Source organism: Capricornis sumatraensis, chromosome 8 (assembly GCF_032405125.1).
Source record: "Capricornis sumatraensis isolate serow.1 chromosome 8, serow.2, whole genome shotgun sequence".
Lineage (NCBI taxonomy): Eukaryota > Metazoa > Chordata > Mammalia > Artiodactyla > Bovidae > Capricornis > Capricornis sumatraensis.
Genome location: NC_091076.1, coordinates 107,837,029 through 107,860,574, shown reverse-complemented (window position 1 = coordinate 107,860,574; position 23,546 = coordinate 107,837,029). Strand labels below are relative to the sequence as shown.

The window sequence follows — 23,546 nt, the reverse complement described above, 5'->3', positions numbered from 1 at the left end:
TGGCCACCTGATGCGAAGAGCTGACTCACTGGAAAAGATCCTGATGCTGGGAAAGATTGAGGGCAGGAGAAGAAGGGGACAGCAGAGGATGAGACAGTTGGATGGCCTCATCGATTCAATGGGCGTGAGTTTGAGCAAACTCTGGGAGACAGTAAAGGATAGGGAAACCAGGCGTGCTTTAGTTCATGGGGTTGCAAAGTCGCACATCACTGAGCCACTGGACAGTAACAACAGAAAACCCTCAGCAATCTTCTGTCCCCAAGACGCACGGCCCCCAGCTCTGTGCTGTCCGTGGCAAACAGCTGCCTGCTGACACCCTGGGTTTCAGATGAGGGGCCTCCTGGTGTTTGTTTTCCTGCTGATTGAATTACTCATGCCTCATTTGTCCACTTCCCTGAAACAATCTTTTCTGGATGCCTTTCGAAACCTGAGTCTCTGCGGTTTGTCTGGACTGGTTTTTATTTGTGGAGGAGAGTTCGCTTGTCTAGGGTGGAGAAAAATGGGGTCTGCCAGAGTCACGGCATCCGTGGCTTCCTGTCTCGTGTGCTCCGGCTGTTCTCTCCAGGAGCCAGGATTCCTCCTGGAACGTTCTCGTTCCCATCGGAAGCTCCTGATGGAACAGAGATGGGGAAATCTTGCCAAATCTGCAAAGTTCCTAAATGATTCTCAGCTCTCAGGGAACAAGAAACACATTGCAAGCTTCGAGGGCAGGGGCAGAACAAATAATTACTGAGTCTGTTGGTAAACAGACCCAGAGAAGACAACTGAATCCAGCTTGTTCACTCTTGTCTGCCAGGCAGAATTTAATACCATCCTGTTGCTGTTTTTCTTCTACCCATGACCCAAGTTACAGCTTGCTTAATTTCTGTTTACAATGTGAGGCTCATGGTGATGGAGGGAAAGAGAGGTCTGGTCAGACTTTCCCAGGAGAGTGTGCCCTGTAGACCAGAGGTTCTTAACCCAAAAAGATCCTCAGTCTGAGAAGCCAAGTCCAATTAAATCAGAATTACTGCAGAGGAGAACTTGGAAACCAGTGTGATTCCATCGTGCAGCCAAGGTTTCGAACCACAGCTCGAGAGCCACACTGCATAAGGTCACGGCCGTGTGCCATGCGTGCCTGCTGAGCGCTGGATACGTGGTGCATCCAAACTGAAACGGGCTGTAGATGGAAAGTCTTCACCAGATTTCCACAAGTCAGCACAAAAAAAAGAGGACACAAACTATATCATTCATACTTTTGTTATGCTGATTACATGTAAAACAACGGGTGGGTGTTGCTGTGGGGTAGACCAGAAATCTGTAAGGAATCCTTCAAGGAAGAGAAAGAAGAAACATTCACATGTCTTCAAACAATTCTTAAGACATCATTATTTCCATTTATAAGTGAAAGTGAAAGTGAAGTCGCTCAGTCGTGTCCGACTCTTTGCGACCCCATGGACTGTAACCTATCAGGCTCCTCTGTCCATGGGATTTTCCAGGCAATAGCACTGGAGTGGATTGCCATTTCCTTCTCCAGCAGATCTTCCTGACCCAGGGATCGAACCCAGGTCTCCCGCATTGTAGACAGATGCTTTACCGTCTGAGCCACCAGGGAAACTCCTCAGTTGGCCCCCTTGGCACATTCACACCAGTGTGAAAGTGTTAGTTGCTCAGTCGTGTCCATCTCTTTGTGGCCCTTTGAACTGTAGCCCGCCAGGCCCCTCTGTCCATGGAATTCTCCAGGCAAGAATACTGGAGTGGGTTGCCATTTCCTTCTCCAGGGGATCTTCCCAGTTCTGGGATGGAACCCAGGTCTCCTGCACTGCAGGCAGATTCTTTACCGTCTGAGCCACCAGGAAGCCTTCCCCCAACGACATCTGTCCTAGCACGCAAGCTTGTCGTGATACATCCTTATGAAGTCTTGGTTCATTTTCTGTCCACCAAAAAGAAAACGATAGGGAGGAAAAGTCTATGATGTTGGACTAGAGTTTCCAAGAAAAAGTCAAAGTTCAGGCTGGAAATCTCTTTTTATCCATTCTTCTTAAGCATGGCCAAAAAATATCCTCAAAGTATATCCTTTTCCTCATCTCATTTTTTTTTTTCATCTCATTTTTTAAATCAAAAGTCATGTAAAAGGTAATATGGAAAGAACTTTTGATAGATTAGGACCAGCTAAAAATCTTGGATATGGCCATACCAGAAAACAGTGTTTGTGATTTTTGAGGCTTGAGTTTTTGGTCTGCTTTGAAAGGTTTCCAGTGCTTTGCTGGGAGATACGAGGAACCTTCCAGAGAGCTTAAAGGTAATCCTTCTCTGGAAAGCTGCACACTTCCTTGTTACTCCCTTGACAAAGACCCTCGGTCACAGCATATGCTTTCACGTGTTTAGCTAAACCACAGAGGGAGACGAACTGAATTTTTACCTTGAAAGTCAATACCATGGGTTGCAGTTGAGATATGATCAACAGCAGGATGGGACAGGCCAGGGAAAGTCAGGACCAAAAATACGGACAGACTAGACATTGTAAGAGTACCGGGGAGAGCTGAGGTCAGTGGGTGTTAGGACAACATGTGAGAAGAGGGAAGTGCGGGCAGGGAAACGAAAGCCGAGATCCTGGAGATACGGGGCAGTGGGGAAAGGCAGTGCCGACAAGGACGGACGGAGGAGCTGCTCGACATTCAAGCGGACGGGACAGTTCGAAGAGTCCACGTAAAGGGGAGGGTAGAGAAGGAGCAGGTTCAAGCAGGCAGAAGGCACCATCGGAGCCTGGCGCTCAGCATCCAGGGAGAGCCGGAGGACGAGGGCTCCTGAACCCACAGACCGGGTACGCAATGGGGTCAGAACCCAGGCTGAAAGAATTCATAGCCAGAGACTTAAAACCCAGGTCAGAAACTGGGGGTCAAGGGGGGAGTCCAGCACGGGGGAGGGGTCTAACAGCAACTCTCACTTCAACACGTCCATGCATCGAATGTAGCAAGAACCACTCCTATGTTATTCATAGATGGGAGAGTTTCCAGGTTAAGTGACAGGCCAGCCGATCATCCCAGAGAAGGTGTGGGTTGTGAACCACATTACTCTAGTACTGATCAGCAACTGCTGGGTCAACAGGGTAAGACCCAAAGGGTTCCCATAGTCTGGTCGAGCTCAGCATTCTCATCTCCTCCCTTGGAACCTTGGTCTCTGTGAGAGGCCTTAACATCAAGCTGTGCGAATCCAAACGACTGGGAGCTTTCCTAGCTGTTCTCGTCTCTCATGCCTAATTGGACTCCAAGCATTAGCCTGACGCCAAAACCAGACAAGGACGTCACGAGAAAATAAAACTAAAGACCAATACCTCCTACAAATACAGATGCAAAACGCCTCAACTAAACCAAATCCTGCGACATACGAAAAGAGGCCATGTCATAACCAAGACAGATGTATCCCTAGAATGCAAGCTTGGTTTAACATCTGAAAACCAATGCAGTATTCCATACCGACAGGACAAAACAATGAAAACCAAGCAATTATCTCAACAGATACAGAAAAAGCATTTGATGGAGTCCTACACTGTTTCATTATTAAAAAAACAAAAACAAAAAACACAAAACCATCTGCAAACAAGGAGCAGAAGGGACCTTTCTTGATCTGACATAGAGCATCTATGAAAAACCCACAGCTAACAGCATACCTCGTACTTAGACTGAAAGCTTTCTTCCTAAGAACATGAATAAGACAAGGACGCTCGCACTTACTGCTTCTATTCGACGCTACACTGGAGGTTCTAGCCAGAAATTCGATTTTTCAAAAAATCACTGAGGCTTCTGTATTGGAAAGGAAAAAGCAAAACGGTCCCTATATGAAAATAACATTAGCTTCTACACAGAAAACTCAAAGCAACCCAAAAAATAACCATTAAGAGCTATAAACGAGTTCAGTAAAGCTTCAGGATACAAGATAAATATAACTCCCCAATCCACTACACACTAACAAAAGGTCACAAAGGCTTGAAAATGACCCCCCAAGGAGTGAAATGAGGTCGGCAATGCTGTAAAAGGTCTCATTCCCCATCCTGAGCACTGGGAGTGTTGGCTCCAGGAGCTCTGACTCCATGACTGGGGGCCTGAGCACCACAAAGGTCAAGGTCAGATGCACACTCCCTGCGCGCCCTGGTCATGGTCAGGGAGGGCCCTGGGGGCCTATGGGGGTCTGCACTCCTCCACTAAACAGCAGACGAAACGCACCACAACCAAGTGCTCCAAGAAACTAAAAAGGCGAATTATCATGTGACACAGCACTCCCACCTCCGGGTATATGCACAGAAGAATTGAAAGCAGGATCCCAAAGAGATGCTGGTGCGCCCGTCTCTTACATTCCCTGCACAGGCAGCCGGGTCCTAGCGCACCAACTGGGAAGCCCCCCAGGGGAACATCCAGTCAGCCTTAAATAGGAAGGAAACCCGACATATGCCACAACATGGAAGAACCTTAAGGACGCCAATAAATCTGTCATAAAAAGACAAATAAAAGGGGTTTCCCCGGGGCCCAGTGGTCAAGTAAGAATCCACCTTGCAGTTCAGAGGACGCAGGTCTGCTCCCTGGTCTGGGAAGATCCGACATCCCTCGGGGTGATTAAGCCCCTGCACCACAGCTGCTGAAGCCTGAGTGCCCCGCGCTCCGCAACAAGAGAAGACACTGCAGTGAGAAGCCCGTGCACCGCAGCTAGAGAGGAGCCCCTGCGCGCTGCAGCTAGAGGAAAGCCTGAACAGCAGTGCAGACGGGGTGCAGACAGAAGCAAACCAAATGAATACATTGTTTAAAGTTACAGAACAGAGAGCAGCATTTTAAAAATAATAAGAAAACAAAAAGGCAAAGACAAAATGATCCCCTTTATATGAGGTTCCTGGAGTAAGGAGTCAGTCACAGAGCCCGAAAGTAGAGTAGGGGTTGCCTGGGGCTGGGCGGGGGTCGGGGGTGAGGGGAGGGGTTATTGTTTACTGGGGACAAGGTTTTCAGTTTTTTTTTTAAGATGAAAAGGGTTCTGGAGATGAGGAACATGATGGCTACACAGCAACGTGATGTACTTACTGATACCATCATACACTTAAAAATGGTTAATTTTATGTATGTACGCATGCGTGCTAAGTTGCTTCAGTCGTGTACAACTCTTCGCAACCCCGTGGACTGCAGCCCGCCAGGCTCCTTTCTGCATGGGCTTCTCTGGGCAGGAACACTGGAGTGGGTTGCCATGCCCTTCTCCAGGGGACCTTCCCGACCCAGGGATTGAAACCGTGCCTCCTGCGGCTTCTGCACTGCAGGCAGATTCTCTGCCGCTGAGCCACCAGGGGAGCCCCTTACCGCATGTATACTCCATCACAATTAAATTGTTTTAAAATAAGACAAAACAAAACACCACGACACACTGAAAGAGAAGAGACATCGCGGGAGAAAGGAAAAAGCTTTTTTCCTGCTTTCTGAACAAAAGACATTGCCTTCTCATTTTGTGCAAGGTCCTGCCCATCATGCGGTCATCTGTCCTCCCGTCAGAAAAAGCTGGCGTTTTTCCTGGTGTCATTCACTCACCTGCAGTGAAACGCTGGCCTTAAGAGTCCCTGTCTCTGAAGTGGTCCCTCTCTCCCCTGACTTGGGAAAGCCATGACCTTGGGAAGCATAATCCCCTTCGGAAGGGACAGTGGAAACGGGGTGGGAAGTCTCCTAAGCCCCTCTTCTCCACTTTCCTTCTAGAACCTCAGCTGTCACGCTGTGGGGTGCTTCCTGGCACAGCGGAGCCTTGACAACGGTCATTTGCCCCGACCTCCCACCTGGAGATGGTCAAGGGCGAAAGCTGGCTGGAGGGGGGCTGAGGTTAAGGCGCCAGACGGAAGCCTTGGGGCCACGGCAGTTCCCGTGCCAGGCTGGGCCACGGGGTGTTTGGCCAGGGGTCCCGGGCTAGCAGCGCTGGTCTAAGCTTGGGAAATGGTGTGGCTTTGGGCAAGTCACTTGCCTTCTGACTTTCTCCAGTGTGAAATGAGGCTTCTTGAGGTCCCTCTCAGAGCCAAGGTCAGGTCAGAAGGGCATTGCTCGTTTGTAACATGACGATGGTGTTTTGGCCTCCGTGACTTTTTCCATTGCTTCTCCCTTGCCTGCACTGAAAACTACCCATCGCAGGCCCCTCAGTCTCCTGCGAAGCCCCCCTGAGCAGGCCTGGGGCCGCCTCCGCTCCCCACCTGCAGGCCGCGGTGGGGACATCGCAGGAGGGAGCTGGGCGGGGGCTGCCCCCAGCCCGCGTTTCTGGACAGAATGAAAACCCCGACGCCCCATCTGATGGAATCACACCAAAGAAAGGAAACTTGTCTCTTAAGAACAAGCGAGAGGCTGATGACTGAAGGCCCAAAGAATTTTGTGGTTGGGCCGTTTTTTTTTCCTGTTGTTTGTTTTCTGGCACAATCTGCCTCTGTTTCGGAGCCGACGGCCGCGGTGCCCGTGACAAAGGCCTCTTTCTTACGACAGTTTAATAGCTCCGATGTGGGGGACAGCCCCGACTCCGGCGGGGCGGCCTCTGGAGGCGGCCTGTCAGGAAAGGAGAGAGCCTCGCTTTCCGTCCAGTTGGGTCCAAACTGCACTGAGAGAGGCTTAAGGAAACAACAACAAAAAACCCAAACCAAATGGGAAACTCCTTTCAAAACAGGAAGGGAAGTCTTGGGGTGGAGAAGACAAAATGTGTCAGGAGAGAGGAGAGACTGGACCCAAGAGGGATGCTCAGGGCTCACTGTCTGCTGAGGGCGGAGGGGAGAAATCTACGTGGGGGCGGAGAGATGCGGCTGGAGATGTGGGAGGCGGGGGCGCATGTGTATCGATTCCCTACGGCCGCCGTAACCAAGGCCGCCATCCAGGCGGCTGAAGACATCAGAGACGCATCCTCGTGGTCTGGAGGCTAGAGGCTCAAAAGCAAGTGTCAGCAGGACCACCCTCGCTCGGAAATCTCTAGGGAAGGTCCTCCCTCGGCTTGTCCAGCTTCCAGCGGCAGCCGGCACTCCTGGACACTTCTTGGCTTCTGGCTGAGTCACTCTGATCTCTGGTTCCCTCGGGGTGTCTCTGTCGTCACCCAACCTCCTCCTGTGTGTGTGCCTGTGTGTCTCTTCTCCTTGCCTTATAAAGACACTGGTCATAGTGGATTTGCGCATGCGTGCTCAGTTGCTGGGTCGGATCTGACTCTTCTGCGACCCCCATGGACTGAAGCTCCTCTGTCTGTGGGATTTCCCAGGCAAGGATACTGGAACGGGCTGCCATTTCCTCCTCCAGGGGATCTTCCTGACTCAGGGATTGAACCTGCGTCTCTCTCGTCTCCTGCATCGGCAGATGGATCCTTTACCATTGCGCCTCCTGGGAAAATAATCCTGCACGTGGAAAGCACTCACTAAATGTTTCACAGCTACCAGAGGCAGGGCTGGGAGGCAGAGAGCTGGGGCAGGGGTGTTAATTCTGGGCTTCCGCACACCTGCCACCTGCCATAAGCTTGACCTCAGGGAAAGCCCCGGGCTCCGGATTCTCACCTGGCTACTGGGAGGGCAGTAAGGACTGAGCAGTGCATGTAAACAGCCCCTAAAGGCAGCCACCAGTGCCACGCCGCAAACCCATTAATGCGCCCACGCTGCTCTCCTAGCTGGCCCAGCAAAAGGCAGTGGATCAACGCCAGCACCCATCCAAACCCCGCTGGTGACTCTGGAAAGCGCAGTTGCTTTCTGCCTCTCGCTGCGTGTGACAAGCAGTGCCGGAGGATGGACAGGGCAGCAGTGGGTATGCAGGAGGGAGAAGTCTGTGTCATCCCCAGTGCCTGGGAGAGCCACAGAGAAAAGACAGGCTGCTCTTCAAGAGCCTCGCGGGGTCCACGCCTCCCCTCAAGCCTGCCCCAGGCTAGACAGAACACACGTTGTGCTGAGATCGGTCCCCGGTGCCAAGACGGTCAGCCCTGTCGCCAGGCACTCGGGTGGGGGTGGCCGGGGGCAGCGGAGGAGGAGGCGGAGGAGGCTGCCCCGCACAAATGGGCTCCTTGTGCTGCTGATGAGAGAAGCGGCCGCCGGGCAGACTGGGCAGGGCAGCACGGAGCCGGCTCCTTGTTCTGGACCCGAACCCCGTGCCGTGACACTGGGGAGAGTGGAGAGGGTCCAGGGATCCAGGGGCAGAGGGTGGTGCGCGCAAGAGAAGCAGCTTGTGCTATACAGAGGGGACTGCCCACTTGAAATCATCCATAGAATTCAGGCGGGCCATCAGAGCCAGGTGCAGAGCAGACCACACCCAGCCTGGTCCCGGGCCCCACGCAGAGAACAGAAGAGGCCCCCAGCGAGGGTGCAAGATGGGGAAATAGACGCACGCAGTATCAGAGTGAGAGCCAGCCGCACGCCAGCTCAGCGCTCAGGCCGGACGGCAAAGCCGGCCTGGGAGGGAGGCTGTGAAGGCCCGGTGTCTGCCGGCGGAGCCCGAGTCACAGGAGGTCAGGGGCCCCACGCTCCTGGACCCGGGCCTCTGGCCTGGAGCCCGAAGGACCCTTGTTTCCCGCATCAGCAGGTGGGTCCTTTACCACTGAGCCGCCCGGGAAGCCCAAGAACATAACTGCATACTGTTACTGAAAAGGGCTTTTGTGCATTTGAATAGAGAGAGAATTAAGTCCCTGTCTGGGGCAGAGGTGGTGTAGAAAGGACTTGGTTTTATCCTGAGTTTATGAACTAATTTTTGGTGATAAACACAGATCGTAAGAGATAGCGACTGGCTGTGATAGCAGCTTTTCTCAATGCCTTCACTTCGCAAACTAGAGAAGGCAGCATTTGCACATGTCTTCGCATGCCTGGGGGACACGTGTTGTCCTACAATCACCAGCAGTCCTGGAACCATAGCTGCCATCCTCCTTTCTCACGTGACATGGTTGGAAACGGAAATGTAGGTAGTGAGAGCCCAGGGCACAGGCAGGAGGCCAGGTGCGGGGGGGACCCAGAGTCTTGCCCTGACGCCCCACTGCCGCACGGTGGCGCTGTCTGCCAACAAGCTGCCAATTCCACCGGCGCCTGATAATTCAAGGGAAGGCTAGGCAGCTGTGTTGGGGGACAGGAAAGTAAAATGTACGTAATGGGGAGGAGCTGTCAATAGACGATTCTAGAATTCCAGGCTGGAAGACTCTGCAGAGTCCCTTGGACTGCAAGGAGATCAAACCAGTCAATGGTAAAGGAAATCAGTCCTAAATATTCATTGGAAGGACTGTTGCCAAAGTTGAAACTCCAATACTTTGGCCACCTGATGCTAAGAATTGACTCATTGGGAAAGACCCTGATGCTGGGAAAGACTGAAGGTAGGAGGAGAAGGGGACGACAGAGGATGAGATGGTTGGATGGCATCACTGACTCAATGGACATGAGTTTGAGCAAACTCTGGGAGCTGGTGAAGGACAGGGAAGCCTGGCCTGCTGCAAGCCATGGGGTTGCAAAGACAGACACGCCTGAGCGATTGAACTGAAGAATTCCAGGCAAGGCAGTTTAACGGGTTCAAGAGAAGAACTTGTCTGCCTCAAATAGAATGGAAAGTGCCATCTGCTATTGCAAATAAAACGCAACACAAGAATTTACTTCCAGTCTTGCTGACATGATGGAAGGGGTGGCGGTGGGGAGGAGTCTGTGTGTGTGGCTGGTCAGGGTGTGTCCTCACGCCGGGGCTCCACGTCTCAGGCGAGAGACCGCTCTGCAGCGAGCCAAGACTGGGCTGTGGCTTCCCCAACCCAGGAAAGGTGAGATGCAATTCAGAAGGTGAAGACTTCCTCCTTGAGGAAGAGACGGTCTTGTCAGGGCTCCCCAGAAGTCTGGGAACTTGGTCCCGCCACAGGGAGGTCTGGGGCGTTAGCAGAGCAGCCTGCGATGTGGAGATGGCCCTGGCAGCCTGCTCCTTAAAAGATGCTGCTGCTGCTGCTAAGTCACTTCAGTCATGTCCGACTCTGTGAGACCCCAGAGATGGCAGCCCAACAGGCTCCCCCGTCCCTGGGAGTCTCCAGGCAAGAACACTGGAGTGGGTTGCCATTTCCTTCTTTTTTTTTTTTTTTTTTTTTGCTGGAAAAGGTGGGACTGAAATGTTCAATCCTTTTATATGATGTTAAGAAAGTCTCTTAGTACAAATCATTTGTTAATAGCAAAGGTACAAGGCATTACAAATTCACTGCCTCAAAGACAGCAAAAAGCTAAGTTACAGAGATGGCACAAGCTTAATATCAAAATTACTAAACCCCTGAATTACATGGCACTTTCGAACCATATCCCATCCACAACAGGGACTCACCAATGCTGGAAAAGGTGGGACTGAAACGTTCAATCCTTTTATATGATGTTAAGAAAGTCTCTTAGTACAAATCATTTGTTAATAGCAAAGATACAAGGCATTACAAATTCACTGCCTCAAAGACAGCAAAAAGCTAAGTTACAGAGATGGCACAAGCTTAATATCAGAATTACTAAACCCCTGAATTACATGGCACTTCAACAGAATATGACCACCTCAGGATCCATGAGGCTTTTACCCAGAAGCAGATCATATCCAGGCACAGGTTTTTTGACACTGTTTCAAATCAGTAACAAGACTTTGAAATCCTACAAGTACACTTTAAAGCATGTATGGTTTACTCATTGAAGGAATAAGGCCACCATACTATAAGGTTTAAGTAAGTAAAGTGAAGTTGCTCAGTCGTGTCCGACTCTTTGCAACCCCATGGACACCAGGGTCCTCCATCCATGGGATTTTCTAGGCAAGAGTACTGGAGTGGGTTGCCATTTCCTTCTCCAATGCATGAAAGTGAAAAGTGAAAGTGAAGTCTCTCAGTCATGTCCAACTCTTAGCCACCCCATGGGCTGCAGCCCACCAGGCTCCTCTGTCCATGGGATTTTCCAGGCAAGAGTACTGGAGTGGGGTGCCACTGCCTTCTCCAAAAGATGCTGAGTGAACACCAACGAAAGAATTTATGTTTTATTTCCCCAAGTGCCCTCCAGGGCTTCCCTGGTAGCTCAGTGATAAAGAATCGACCTGTCAAGCCAGGAGACATGGGTTCAATCCCTGGCAGGAAACTAAAATACCGCAAGGCACGTGGTGTAGCCAAAAACAGTGCTCCTGGCTGCCCTGGTGGTTCAGAAAGAACCCACCTGCTAATTCAGGAGACTCAAGAGATGCGAGTTCAATCCCTGGGTTGGAAAGAGTCCTTGGAGAAGGAAATGGCAACCCACTCTAGTATACTTGCCTGGAAAACCCTATGGGCTGAGGAGCCTGGTGGGCTACAGTCCATGGGGCTGTTAAAGAGTCGGACACTGCTGAGCGACCAAACGTCTCCTCTCACCGCGTCAACGGAGTCTCCCCTTCAACACTCTGCATTTACCTTGCAAACGTGTTTTCCGGATTAAACTTGAGAAGTAGGTGGACAACTTGAGAAGTAGATGGACGTGCACATATAGGTCTATGTACCCGTCAACTGATCACTGTTGACTAACGAGCAGGAAAACGCGTCTACTGCCGTCTTTGTTTCTAAACAAATGGCTGCTTAGCTGATTAATGGCTGCTGTCTTAAATGAATGCTAATATTTCAACATGCATATTGGCTTTCAAGCCAGGCAGAAGGATATACCTGACTTTCGCTTTGCTCTTTGATCTGAGCGGCAAACACAGACTTCAAAGTTTGTTCTGATGCCTGCAATGTGGAACTCAATGAGCCATGTCAGGTCCAGATGCTGGCCAAGACTGCAGGCATCCTTGACTAAGTGTCTGGGTGTTGGGTAGCAATGGCTGGCCAGGGCACTCAGCAGGAAAGGAAAAAAAAAAAAAGGTCCAGGAATACCTCGGGGATGTGCTCTGTGGATTCTGTGTGGTGTTCCGTCAGGTCAGCGGCCAGACTCCTCTGCTGCAGGTAGCCAGCTGCGGGATGTTTGCTTTGCCAGCCGGTCAGGGTGTGTTCTCGGATTACAGACGCCTCTCTACTCGTGCTTAAGTAGGATGCATGAGATACGTGAGGCCAAATCTGAAGCATAAATAGCCTCACTCTCCCTGCTGGTTTGAATTATGTCTGCCACTGAGTTAAGAGCGGAGGGCATGTTTCCTCTCTGGAGGTAATGACACTTCAGGAGGGAAAACCACTTAAGCAGCCAACTCCCCAAGGAACGGCAGGATGGAGAACGGCTTTGTGGTGAAACCAAAGAGAAACTGCTGTGGGACCTGCTTGGAAAGAAGCAAGCCGTGATTCCCTCGAACCACTGGCGGAGACTCGTCTTCCTCCAGGAGATGTTGGGTTCTGAACGGGTCCCCTGAAGATGTAGGCCACCGACTGGGGGAGGAAGGCTGGTGATGGGGAGGGCGCCAGAGCAGCGACGAAGCAACAGCATCTGAACACTAGATGGCAGCAGCCATATACAAATTACTCACTGGGGCCCTGCAGGGGGGCTTTCTGCCTTTTCCTACTGTTCATGGGATTCTCCCGGCGAGAATACTGGAGTGATTTGCCATTCCTTCCTCCAGTCAAAGGATGGCAGGGGTTCCCTGGCGGCTCAGATGGTAAAGAATCTGCCTGCATTGCAGGAGACCCAGGTTTGATCTCTGGGTTGGGAAGATCCCCTGGAGGAGGGGATGGCTACCCACTCCAGTATTCTTGTCCCTGGAGAATTTCAGCGGCAGAGGAACCTGGCAGGGTTCCGTGGGGTTGCAAAGAGTCAGACATGACTGAGTGACATGAACACAGATACCTGTAGTCTTTTTGCCTTTTCATACTGTTTGTGGGATTCTCGAGGCAAGAATATTGGAGTGGTTTGCCATTTCCTCCTCCAGTCAAAGCTATGGTTTTCCCAGGAGTCATGTGTGAATGTGAGAGTTGGACCATAAAGAAGGCTGAGCACCAAAGAAATGATGCTTTCAAACTGAGATGCTGGAGAAGACTCTTGAGAGTCCCTTGGACTGCAAGGAGATCAAACCAGTCAATCCTAAAGGAAGTCAATCCTGAATATTCATTGGAAGGACTGGTGCTGACGCTGAAGCTCCAATACTCTGACCAACTGATGTGAAGAGCTGACTCCTTGCAAAAGACCCTGATACTGGAAAAGATTGAGGACAGGAGGAGAAGGGGGCAGCAGAAGATGAGATGGTTGGATGGTATCACTGACTCAATGGACATGAATTTGAGCAAACTCAAGGAGATGGTGAAGGACAGGGAAGCCTGTCCTGGCGTGCTGCAGTCCATGGGGGTCACAAAGTGTCAGACACCACTTACTGCATTAACAACAACACATCAGTCTTTTCTGGAAGCTGGTGTCACAACTTGGATGGTGAACTTGGCCATGGCTGTGCTACAATAAAATTTTATTTATAGAAGCAAGTGTTGGGCCCAATTGGGCCCACTTGCCAACCCCTGTACTAAATGGAGAGCTCTGCCCGGCCCAGCTAGCTCGGTCCACACATCACGGGCATATGCCAGGTAACTCTTTTCTCCTCCCAGATCCACGCAGACCTGTCCTTCGTTCCCCCTCAGCCCCTCTCATCTACCTATGTGATTACCTACGTCTCCTGAACTTGAACTCTCCCTCCCACTCGATGAAAGAATCAGGTGACAGAAGCTGCTTGTCGGTTCTGAGTCTAAACCCCCTCCTTCCCATCAGCCTCTCCATACCCACCGTCATCGACTCATCCTCTAACTTCTCTGTTGCTCTTAAAACAACACGTAACAGTGGTGTCAACAGCATCTGTCCAGTGGCTGGATTCTTCACAGGGATCCGTCTACCTCCCCCCCACCAGAATTCTTCCCTTGAGCGGTGTTAAGGTTCAAACTGCCTCTTGGACTTTGTCATCGGAACCCACCAAGGTTGTCAGCCTCTTGCTGGAGAAGGTACTTCTCCTTTGGCCTTCGGTCTCACTTCCATAAATTGCCACGTGAACCGCACACACCTTGGTGATGTCACTTGCCTGCAGGTTGAGGCACCACGCGCTCTTAACCACCTCCTCCAAGCGGGCGGCCCCAGCATCCTGATGAGACGCTCCGTTCTCGGAAGCACCCCTGAGGCCAGGGGAGGCCAGGACCTCTGTTTACTGGTTCCTTGGACCATCTGGTTTGCATTCCCTACTTGTGCTCATCTCAGGGTGCCTGAGGGCTTCGCCATCCACTGACCAATTGCTTTAGCGATCTGGTTGCTATTTTTCGATTGCATGGCACTGAGGTCAGAGAGTCTGGTCTGAATGGTATTGATCTGGGCGTGTTCTCACTTTCTCTGTGGCACAGTGCTGTTATTTCTGGGAAATACCCACACCGTGTGCTTGGGAAGAAGGTTGAAGTTTTCCTAACTGCTGGGTTGGGGGGTCCACATACGCACATTTTGTTGACGCTTTACCCGTGTTATCAGCGTCAGAGAGGGGAACTGTTCTCCCCACCACGACTGGGCTTCTGACTGTTGCTCCTTGCAATTCTGACCGTTTTTCCTGAGCCTTGTGAGGCTGATGTTGCTGGAAGCATACACACGCGGGATCATTATGTCAGCCGGGTACCTTGTTTCTCTTGTCATTAAGTACTGACCTTTATTTTCTCAGCGGCTTTCCGCCTTCGCGTCTGCCTGGTCTGAGACTGAAATTGTTAATACCCGCTTTCTCTTGATCAGCATTCACCTCATGTCTTTGTCATCCCTTTATCTTCCACCTCTGCATGTCAACGTTTTAGGCACGTCAATTGTTAATTACACAGAATTGGAATTTTAAAAAGCAAAACCTCTCTTTCAAAAGATGCATTTAATCGTCTGATGACTGTTTTTACACCACCCCTCCCCCTAGTATTAGTCTGTCTTTCTCTTTTTTATCTTCCTCTCTCCCTCCCACGAAACCCTGCATGGTCTGCAGCATGAGCTAAGGGCAAAGAAGGCTTACATGCCTTGACTGGGGGCGGGGGCTGTTCTGCAGTAAGATCAGAGGAATTCGAAAGGAAGAACCCAAACCACGAACTGTGTATGGATCTGTAAGTGGGGCAGACAGACTGAAGGACAGGGTCTGCGTGAGGCCACCCTCCTTCCATCTCTGTGGCCCGCATTGTATGGACCCACTCTCCCCACCATTCCCCACGCTCTGTACCCTGGATACAGGGCCAATGGGGGCAGTCAGAGGGGCACAAAATCCCCCAAGGAGGCTGGTTTATCAGAGGGTTTCATGAGGCTGAAAACAGCCCCGCCTCCCCAGCCCCATCGCGAATGGAGAGCCCTGCGGAGGGTTTACATAACTTAGAGGATCTGTCTGGTCTCGGGAAGCGGGGAGCTGGGTTGAAAAGACTTTTCTTCTACTTTCTTCAGAGACACGAAGCTTAGCAGGAAGCGCGGGTGACAGAAAAAGAGGGACATCGGAGTTGACATCTCGGTGTCGGGGGAGACGAGGCGCCACCATACGGGAAGCCGGGCCGTGAGCGCGGTGCCCAGGGCGGGCTGTCACTGGCTGGCACGGACGTCTCTGGAGCGTGTGCGGCTCCCGGGACTCAGGAGGGCCCCTCAGCGCCCCGACACCGCCCGCCCTGACGGTCCGCGTGGTCCAAGCCAAGTGGAGCTCAGATGGCTGTGCCAGGGCACGACGCCCTCCCCTCCTCCCCATGCCCAGGGCAGGAAGCGCAGCCCGCGGGCTTGATGAGGCCAATCAAGCCCCGGGTCTGGGTGACGATCCTCACATTCTGAGGGCTTCACCCATCCACCAACTCCTGGGATCATTGCCACAGGCGTCTTGTTTAACGCTGACCCTGGAGTCGGGGTGAGGGAGTGACTTGCGAGTCTGACAGGCAGGTATGAGAATCGAGGAAAAGGAAAAAATTTCGACCCACGACGTGGCAGCCCACGCCCGTGTCTGGGGCTTCATGGAGCAGACGGGCCCCTTCACACGTAGCATCGGAGTCCAGCGACTGCAGTGACTAGATGGACACACGGGGGGCCCACGGCAGCTGAGGGTCTTGAGGAAAGGATGCGACGGGGTGTAAAGAGACCCCAGGAAAGGTGGGGACTGAGCAGGGAGGGTGGGATTCTGTGAGGAAGTAGTTCCTGGCAACCATGGTCCCCAGACCCAGGGCCAACCACTGAAGGAAACGGTGACATTGCCTTCGGGGGAAAAGAGTCGATTTTGAGATTGTACCGGTCAGAGGGCAGTCGAATGAACTCAACACAGAAGCCAGTGGCCACCGGACCACCACTTTGAGCTGAATTATGTTTTCAAAATATCGTGATTTCCAGGGACTTCCCTGGCAGTCCGATAGTAAAGGATCGTCCGCCAGTGCAGGGGACCTGGGTTCGATTCCTGGTCTGGGAAGATCCCACATGCTGCAGGGCAGCCGAGCCCAGGCGCCACAACCACTGGGCCCCTGCTCTACACAAGAGGAACAGCAAAAAGCCTGCACGTCGCAACACAGTACAGCAGCCCCACAAAGCCAGCACACCGCAATACAGTGCAGCAGTCCCACAAAGCCTGCATGCCACAACAGAGTACAGCAGCCCCACAAAGCCTGCGCACCGCAATACAGTACAGCAGCCCCACAAAGCCCGCACACCACAACAGAGTACAGCAGCCCCACAAAGCCTGCACGCCACAACAGAGTACAGTAGCCCCACAAAGCCTGCACACCGCAACAGAGTACAGCAGTCCCACAAAGCCCGCACGCCGCAATACAGTACAGCAGCCCCACAAAGCCCGCACACCGCAATACAGTGCAGCAGTCCCACAAAGCCTGCACGCCACAACAGAGTACAGCAGTCCCACAAAGCCTGCACGCCGCAATACAGTACAGCAGCCCCACAAAGCCCGCACGCCGCAACACAGTACAGCAGCCCCACAAAGCCTGCACGCAGCAATACAGTACAGCAGCCCCACAAAGCCTGCACGCCGCAATACAGTACAGCAGCCCCACAAAGCCCGCACGCCGCAACAGAGTACAGCAGTCCCACAAAGCCCGCACGCCGCAACAGAGTACAGCAGCCCCACAAAGCCCGCACGCAGCAATACAGTACAGCAGTCCCACAAAGCCTGCATACCGCAATAGAGTACAGCAGCCCCACAAAGCCCGCACACCACAACAGAGTACAGCAGCCCCACAAAGCCCGCATGCCGCAATACAGTACAGCAGCCCCACAAAGCCTGCACACCGCAATAGAGTACAGCAGCCCCACAAAGCCTGCACACCACAACAGAGTACAGCAGCCCCACAAAGCCCGCACACCGCAACAGAGTAGAGCAGCCCCACAAAGCCTGCACGCCGCAATAGAGTAGCCCCACAAAGCCCGCACGCTGCAAGAGTACAGCAGTCCCATAAAGCGACAGAGGCCCAGCGCAGCCACAGATTAATTAATTAAAAAGTTTTGAGCACCTTGAGATCGCACTTGCGCTGGCTGTTCCAAAGTCACTGCGGACCCCGTAACCCCCGCCTGGCCCTACCTGACCGCCTGCGCCGGCCTCTGCTATCCTTCATCCCCTACGGGCATCTGAGTCTTCTGCCCTTGGATGGATGGCACCACGCGCCCTCCTTCAGCCTGGACCCGCACGCATAAGTGTGGGAAAGAAATTGAGGCTGAAGGTCAGCGTGGGCATTGCCGGCAAAGAGGTGTTGAATCAAGCCCTGGGGGTGGGGGAGAACAGCCAGGGAGAGAGCGCCGAGTGAGAAGAAGGGGGGCCCTGGAGATGGAGCCCCGGGGAACATGAGCGTTTCAGGAGGGGCCATCGGATGCGAAGCCAGCAGGAGAGCCGGGGAAGGAGCAGACGTGAGAGAGAGGAAATCGGGAGCGGCAGCAGCCAGGGAGAGCAAAGCGAGGGCTCGGAAGAGAGGGAGGGGTCGGGACAGCCAGCCGCGGCCTTTCCATCTGACTGGGGCTGAATTCTCGGATATGGGTCTGGCGCATACCGAGGTTGATCATGGTACTCGAACCCTGGCGGATTCAAGCATTTGCCGGCGGGTCCTGGAATCAACCCCCCAGAACATCGTCTTATCGTGATTCATCCATTTTAAAGTGTTTGGCAAACAGCACGCAGTTGCATCCACGGTTGGTTTCCAAAACAGCTCCCCCTTAGCTAGCTTTGGAAGAACTTGGCATAAGCCTGTTTCTCTGATGGAGCATCTCTCTCAGGTGTGAGCACCCCTGCCATCCTCCTCGCCTCCACCAGTCAGAGCTGGGGGGCTGGGGGTGCTGCACAGCTCCGTGCAGATGGCTCATCCAAGGTACCAGCTGGTGCAGTGACACCAAGGCACAAGGTGTTGCTTACCTGGCGCTCTCGAAGGTGGCCGATGCCGTCTTTCCTACGGCCCCAAATCCAACTCCAACCGCAAGACCCTCTGAAAGAGACATAGAGACACACAAGGCATTAGGAATCATTCTTCTATAATATTACACGTGCATATCATCTTTCCAGGTGGCTCCGTGGTAAGAACCCGCCAGCCAATGCAGGGGATGTGGGTTTGATCCCCGGCTCGGGAAGATCCCCTGGAGGAGGAAATGGCAACCCACTCCAGTGTTCTTGCCTGGAGAATCCCATGGGCAAAGGAGCCTGGTGGGCTACAGTCCACGGGGTCACAAACCGTCAGACACACTGAACGACTAAACGACAGCAATACTTGTGCACAGCACTGAAGCTGGCTCAGAAGCCAAAACGAGCAGGCTGCGGTGGGCAGGATTAGTGCTGTCGCCCACCAGGGCAGGGGAGATGCATGGTCGGACCCGCTTGGTGGGGGTACCATGGAACCAGTCACACACTCCATCACACTGGCAAGCCTTACGGTCCTTTTTGCATACTTTATAGTCACTCCACACGCTTACACTCATTCAGCTGTTCAGAACAGGCAGTTTCTTCACTTCTTTGTAAGAAATCAGAATAGCAGGATTTCAGCATGACATAACACAGGTTAAAAGCAGGTCCTGCAAAGGCTCATTTCTGAAACAGGCGTGCCGCTCTGTTTGCAGATAAAGGAACTCGATGTAAAGAACGAATCTTACATTTGTAAAGGTCAGTGGGTTTTTCTATTACACGTTGATGTTGAGAAACTGAAGTTTTTGAGTCCCGGAGTTCATTTGAATTTGACTGTTTTAATCCTTTTTGTTAATTAAAAATGCTTGCCAAAAAGGGGGGAGCTTTGATTCAGAGGTCAAGGCTCCTCAGTCTTGATAGCTTCTTGTCCTTTTCTTTCTCTTTCAGAGATTTCCTCCAAGGGTGGGCACTGCAGAAGCTGTCACTCCAGGGAGGAATTTGGATAATAAAAGTTCAAAACTTTCAGGACAGCCTGATGCATCTGACAAGCTTCAAAAAGAATGAGTGTCCTTGGCGAGGTTCCACATATCACTGGGGGCTGAATTTCAGGCTTGGCTACGATGGATATGTCTAAGGGTTTCAGGCAGCCCTGCGATCCACGGGGAGGCAGCCTCTTACCCGGCCCTCGAATCTCGGGAGCTGTCCATGGTCCCAAGAAGATAAAGTTAGAGGGCATCTGAGCTGCCTCCATCGGGCCTGTCTCCCACCTTCGGGGAGCCCAGGGTTCACAAGTCTGCAGTTCTCAATCTTGTTTTGTACCAACACAGCCCAGACCACAACCCACTCCCATCAGCTAGTGTGGGGTCTCTGGGGCAACGTTCTTCACCAGGTGTAAAAGCTAAGCAGAGACTGGCCAGGGTTCCCTGACACCAGAGGGGCCAATCCCTCCCTTTGAGAAAACTTGCTTTTCTAAACCATAAACCGCAGCTGGTGGCTCTTTTGTTAAAGATTCTGCTCGAATGAGTCATTTAACGTAAATGATAGTGCAGCCCTGACAATAGGACTTACATTAATTAGCAAACTAACCCTTTCTAGTTATTTAGCACTTGACTTACTAATGCTCCCAACAGCTCTGGAGGTGGGCGGGCGGCGGTGCGGGGAGGCTAAACAACTAATGTAGGAGAGAAAGGGCTCCTGCACAGTGACAGGGCATCGAGGGGCAGAGCCAGGCTTGACCCTCAGTCCCCCAGCCCCCTCACCATCCCAGTTGGCTGAGATGGGCTGCAGATATTCTCCCAGGTGTGGGCAGCACAGGCTGGCATCCGTGTATCTACATCCCAAGGAGGTTCTGAGCAAAGTGAACGCATCCTGCCTCTGCCCCGCCCCGTAGCTTGGCCACGCCCACAGAGGGTACCACAGCCTCTGCCCCGCCCCGTAGCTTGGCCACGCCCACAGAGAGTACCACAGCCTCTGCTGCCAAATGCACACACGGTGGCCTCCCAGGTGGCTCAGCAGGTAGAGTCACCCTGCAATGCAGGAGACACAGGAGACGCGGGTTTGATCCCTGGGTTGGGAAGATTCCCCTGGAGGAGAAAATGGCAACCCACTCCAGTTCTTGACTGAAGAATCCCATGGACAGAGGAGCCTGGAGGGCTACAGTCAAAAGGGTCACAAAGAGTCGGACACGACTGAGCACACACGTGCGCACGTCTTGGGTGATGGCCAACGCAGTTTCCCCCCTGATTTGGAATAAAGGAGGGAAGAAGAGGTAACGGAGGAAGGGAATATGACTGCAGTTGCCTCTGAAGGTGGAGGAGTGCCTGACAGTCAAGCTAATGAGAAACCAAGATGAATGCCCCACCCGGCAAGAGCACAAGTACGGGAATGAAGGCAGATACTGAAGACCAGCTGGTGGTAGAAAGAGCCCGCTGGGTGAAACAGGGAAGAGGGAAAAATGCGACTGGTGTGCACACCCCAGGGCTTCCACCAAAAGTGCAAATCAGGGAGATAATTAAGACAAGAATCCAAAGTGGCTGGAATATTATTAGTAAGCCAGGCCTCTTTACACAGCTGTTGCCATTAAGCCAAGCGCAGAGAGAAGGAAGACAAACTTCCAAACCTGGGGTTATAAGCCCCCGGGGATGCAGGGAGTCAGAGTCCCGAGGGCAAACTCGAGAACAAGCTCGAAACCTGCTCTGCCCATTCTACTCTTCTGCAGGTGGGGGGTCTGCCTCTCACCATCTCCCATCCCTCCTGAATCTCCGTCTCTCCCCACCCTCCATGGGGAGCAGGGCACGGGCCTTCTGTTCCTCCTTGACCGGGGAGCAGCCACCACCTTCGGAGGCCAGCTCTCCACCCAGGGAGAGAGCGTCTCCACCTCCCTTCAGCAAGCTAATCCCGGGCTTTCCCCTGGGCTGCACCCCTCTGCTTGCAGTGTTGCAGTGTGAGTCAGTTTTCTCTTGTTCCAGAGGTGGGAACAAGTAAGCCCCCCTGTCTCGGATCATTTCTCCACCCTTTCTGTATTTCAGCCATGCCACGCGGCTACTCCCCAGTCAGGGACTGTGATGGGGAGACACGGAGGGGCTGAGCAGAGAGGAGCAGGTTGTCCGATAATGGCCCTTCTAGCTGGATGATGCTTTACCAGTACTTATGCTTTAGGAGCAAGTCTGAACGTTATTCATGATCAGGTCACTCACTGAAAAACAGACAAATAACCATCCTGGAGCATCAGCTGCTGGATGGGACCACGGGGGCTACGGGGGCGGCCTCAGGAGCCGCCAAGGGGGCCGGGCAAGCTCGGCTTAGATCCCTCCTCCGCCCACCTGGTCACTGTCGCCAAGCTGGGAGATGGACATCAGGCCAGGTGAGGGGGCAGTGCTCACCACATGACAGTAGGTGTCCCCTCCCGGCCATCAAGGACTCACACAGCACAGGCAGTCCTGCTGTCTTCCTGCCAAGCTGATCCCACAGCTTGAGGAGGCTTTGGGTGATACTGGCCCCCAATATGTGAATTCCCCTTCCTGGCCTGTGGGAAGGAAACCCAGGAAGATTGGAACTCTGAAATATCACACATTGATTAAAGAAAATATTGGTCTATCCAACTAGGTATTGCCACAGGATTCCATTGCCATGGAATTCCTATGGGGTCTTGAAAAGGTCCAATAAAGGATGGAAGTTATCAACGTAAACTTCCCTTTTTTTAGAAAAAGTAGTTTGACACACTTTTCTACTGTGGTTTGTGAACCCTGCTGTTCATATGGGATGAAGTTAAGTGTTGGGAAAGATGAAAAATAGAGGTGTTCCAGAAGAGGTGGATTTAACTCCAATTCTTTTTCTCTTATTATTTATTTTCTTATTTACTTATTTTTATTGAAATATAGTTGATTTACAACATTGCTAATTCCTCTTGTACGACGAAGTGATTTGGTTACACAAAGAACGTATTTTATTTTCTTGGGCTCCAAAATCACTGTGGACAGTGACTGCAGCCATGAAATTAAAAGATACTTTTTCCTTGGAAGAAAAGCTATGACAACCCTAGACAGCGTATTAAAAAGCAGAGACATTGCTTTGCCGATAAAGGTCCGTAGAGTCAAAGCTATGGTTTTTCCAGTAGTCATGTATGCATGTGAGAGTTGGACCATAAAGAGGGCTGAGCACCAAAGAATCGATGCTTTCGAACAGCCTTGCTGGAGGGAAGGGCACCCTGGGGCCAGCTGCCTGGGAGGCACACCTTCATCGCTGTGGGCGCGCCTGGCCACACTCTGCCCCACAAGCAGAGTCAAGGTACAACTAAGTCCTTGTAGGGGACACCTTTGGAGGTGCAGGGGGCCACATAGTCATGGTTTTATTATTCCTCTAAGAAACTGGGAAGAGACATTTTTTTTAAGCCCCTTGGAGGACTTCTGCATGAAATTAGACTTTGGCAGTTCTTTTAGGATGATGAATAACCTGTTTATCCCTCCCCATACTTGACTCCCACCAAAGCATTTCCAAAAGCCAGACAAAGAAAAGACTGACGCCTCAGATCACTGTCATGCTTTGCGGCACTGAAGGCAGATGGTATCTAGTACAATGCATGCGGCTCATGAGGCCAGTGGGGGTGGTCCTTGTTTTCTTACTGGGAGGTTAACAGAGAAGGAAATCCACTCTCTGCCTCCCCCAGCCCAGTTCTGTGATCGCCAGGTGCCAGGTGGGGGCCCTCGGTGCTCCTCTGGGTAGGCCCCACGTGGTTGTGGCTCTGATGGGTGAACCCGCCCATCCAGCCTTGGGTCATCACGCACAGCGTGGAAAGGTCAGGGGCTGTGTTCTCCTGAGTCCACGTCTTGTAGACAAAGCTGACCTGCAGGAGGAGAGAATGTCACGGGCACGATGACAGCAAGAAAATTGGCCCTGAAGTGTTTATGTCTCTGTCTGATTTATCCCCAGAGCCTGAAGCCTGACTGCACCACCGCCCTTCCTTCCTGTGTCTGAGATGTACCCACACCCTTTCAACACCACGGTTTTTTCCTAAACCCATCTTCCAGTTTTACTTTTTCTAAGACTTTAGGCACAAAAAGAGGCTTCACTTCACACTCTTATTTTGAAATTTAAAAGTGGCTGCTTTCAGTCACACTGCTTACTGCTTTTTAATCATGGTGATATACTTTCACTTGAAAAAAAAAAAAACTCAATATGCTCAGAAAAAGTCTAAAGTAATAATTTCCCTACCTCCGATTCCCCATCCTTAGTTTTACTCCCAAGAGGCAATATATTTCTTAACAATTCTGACTTTCAATTCTCTGATGGGTACCACTGTCACTTTAAATAACATATTAATATATCGGCTTCTTAAGTTTTATCACAGTA

The 23,546-nt window shown here is 52.0% G+C and overlaps 1 protein-coding gene across 1 annotated transcript in view; it reads right to left on the bottom strand.

The window, feature by feature from the left end:
• SLC39A11 (solute carrier family 39 member 11) overlaps positions 1–23,546 on the bottom strand; it is a 282,879-nt gene that overhangs the window by 30,118 nt on the left and 229,215 nt on the right. The window contains exon 7 of the mRNA XM_068977847.1: positions 18,219–18,288. Coding sequence (XP_068833948.1) covers positions 18,219–18,288 — 70 coding nt within the window. The remainder of the gene's footprint in view (positions 1–18,218; positions 18,289–23,546) is intronic.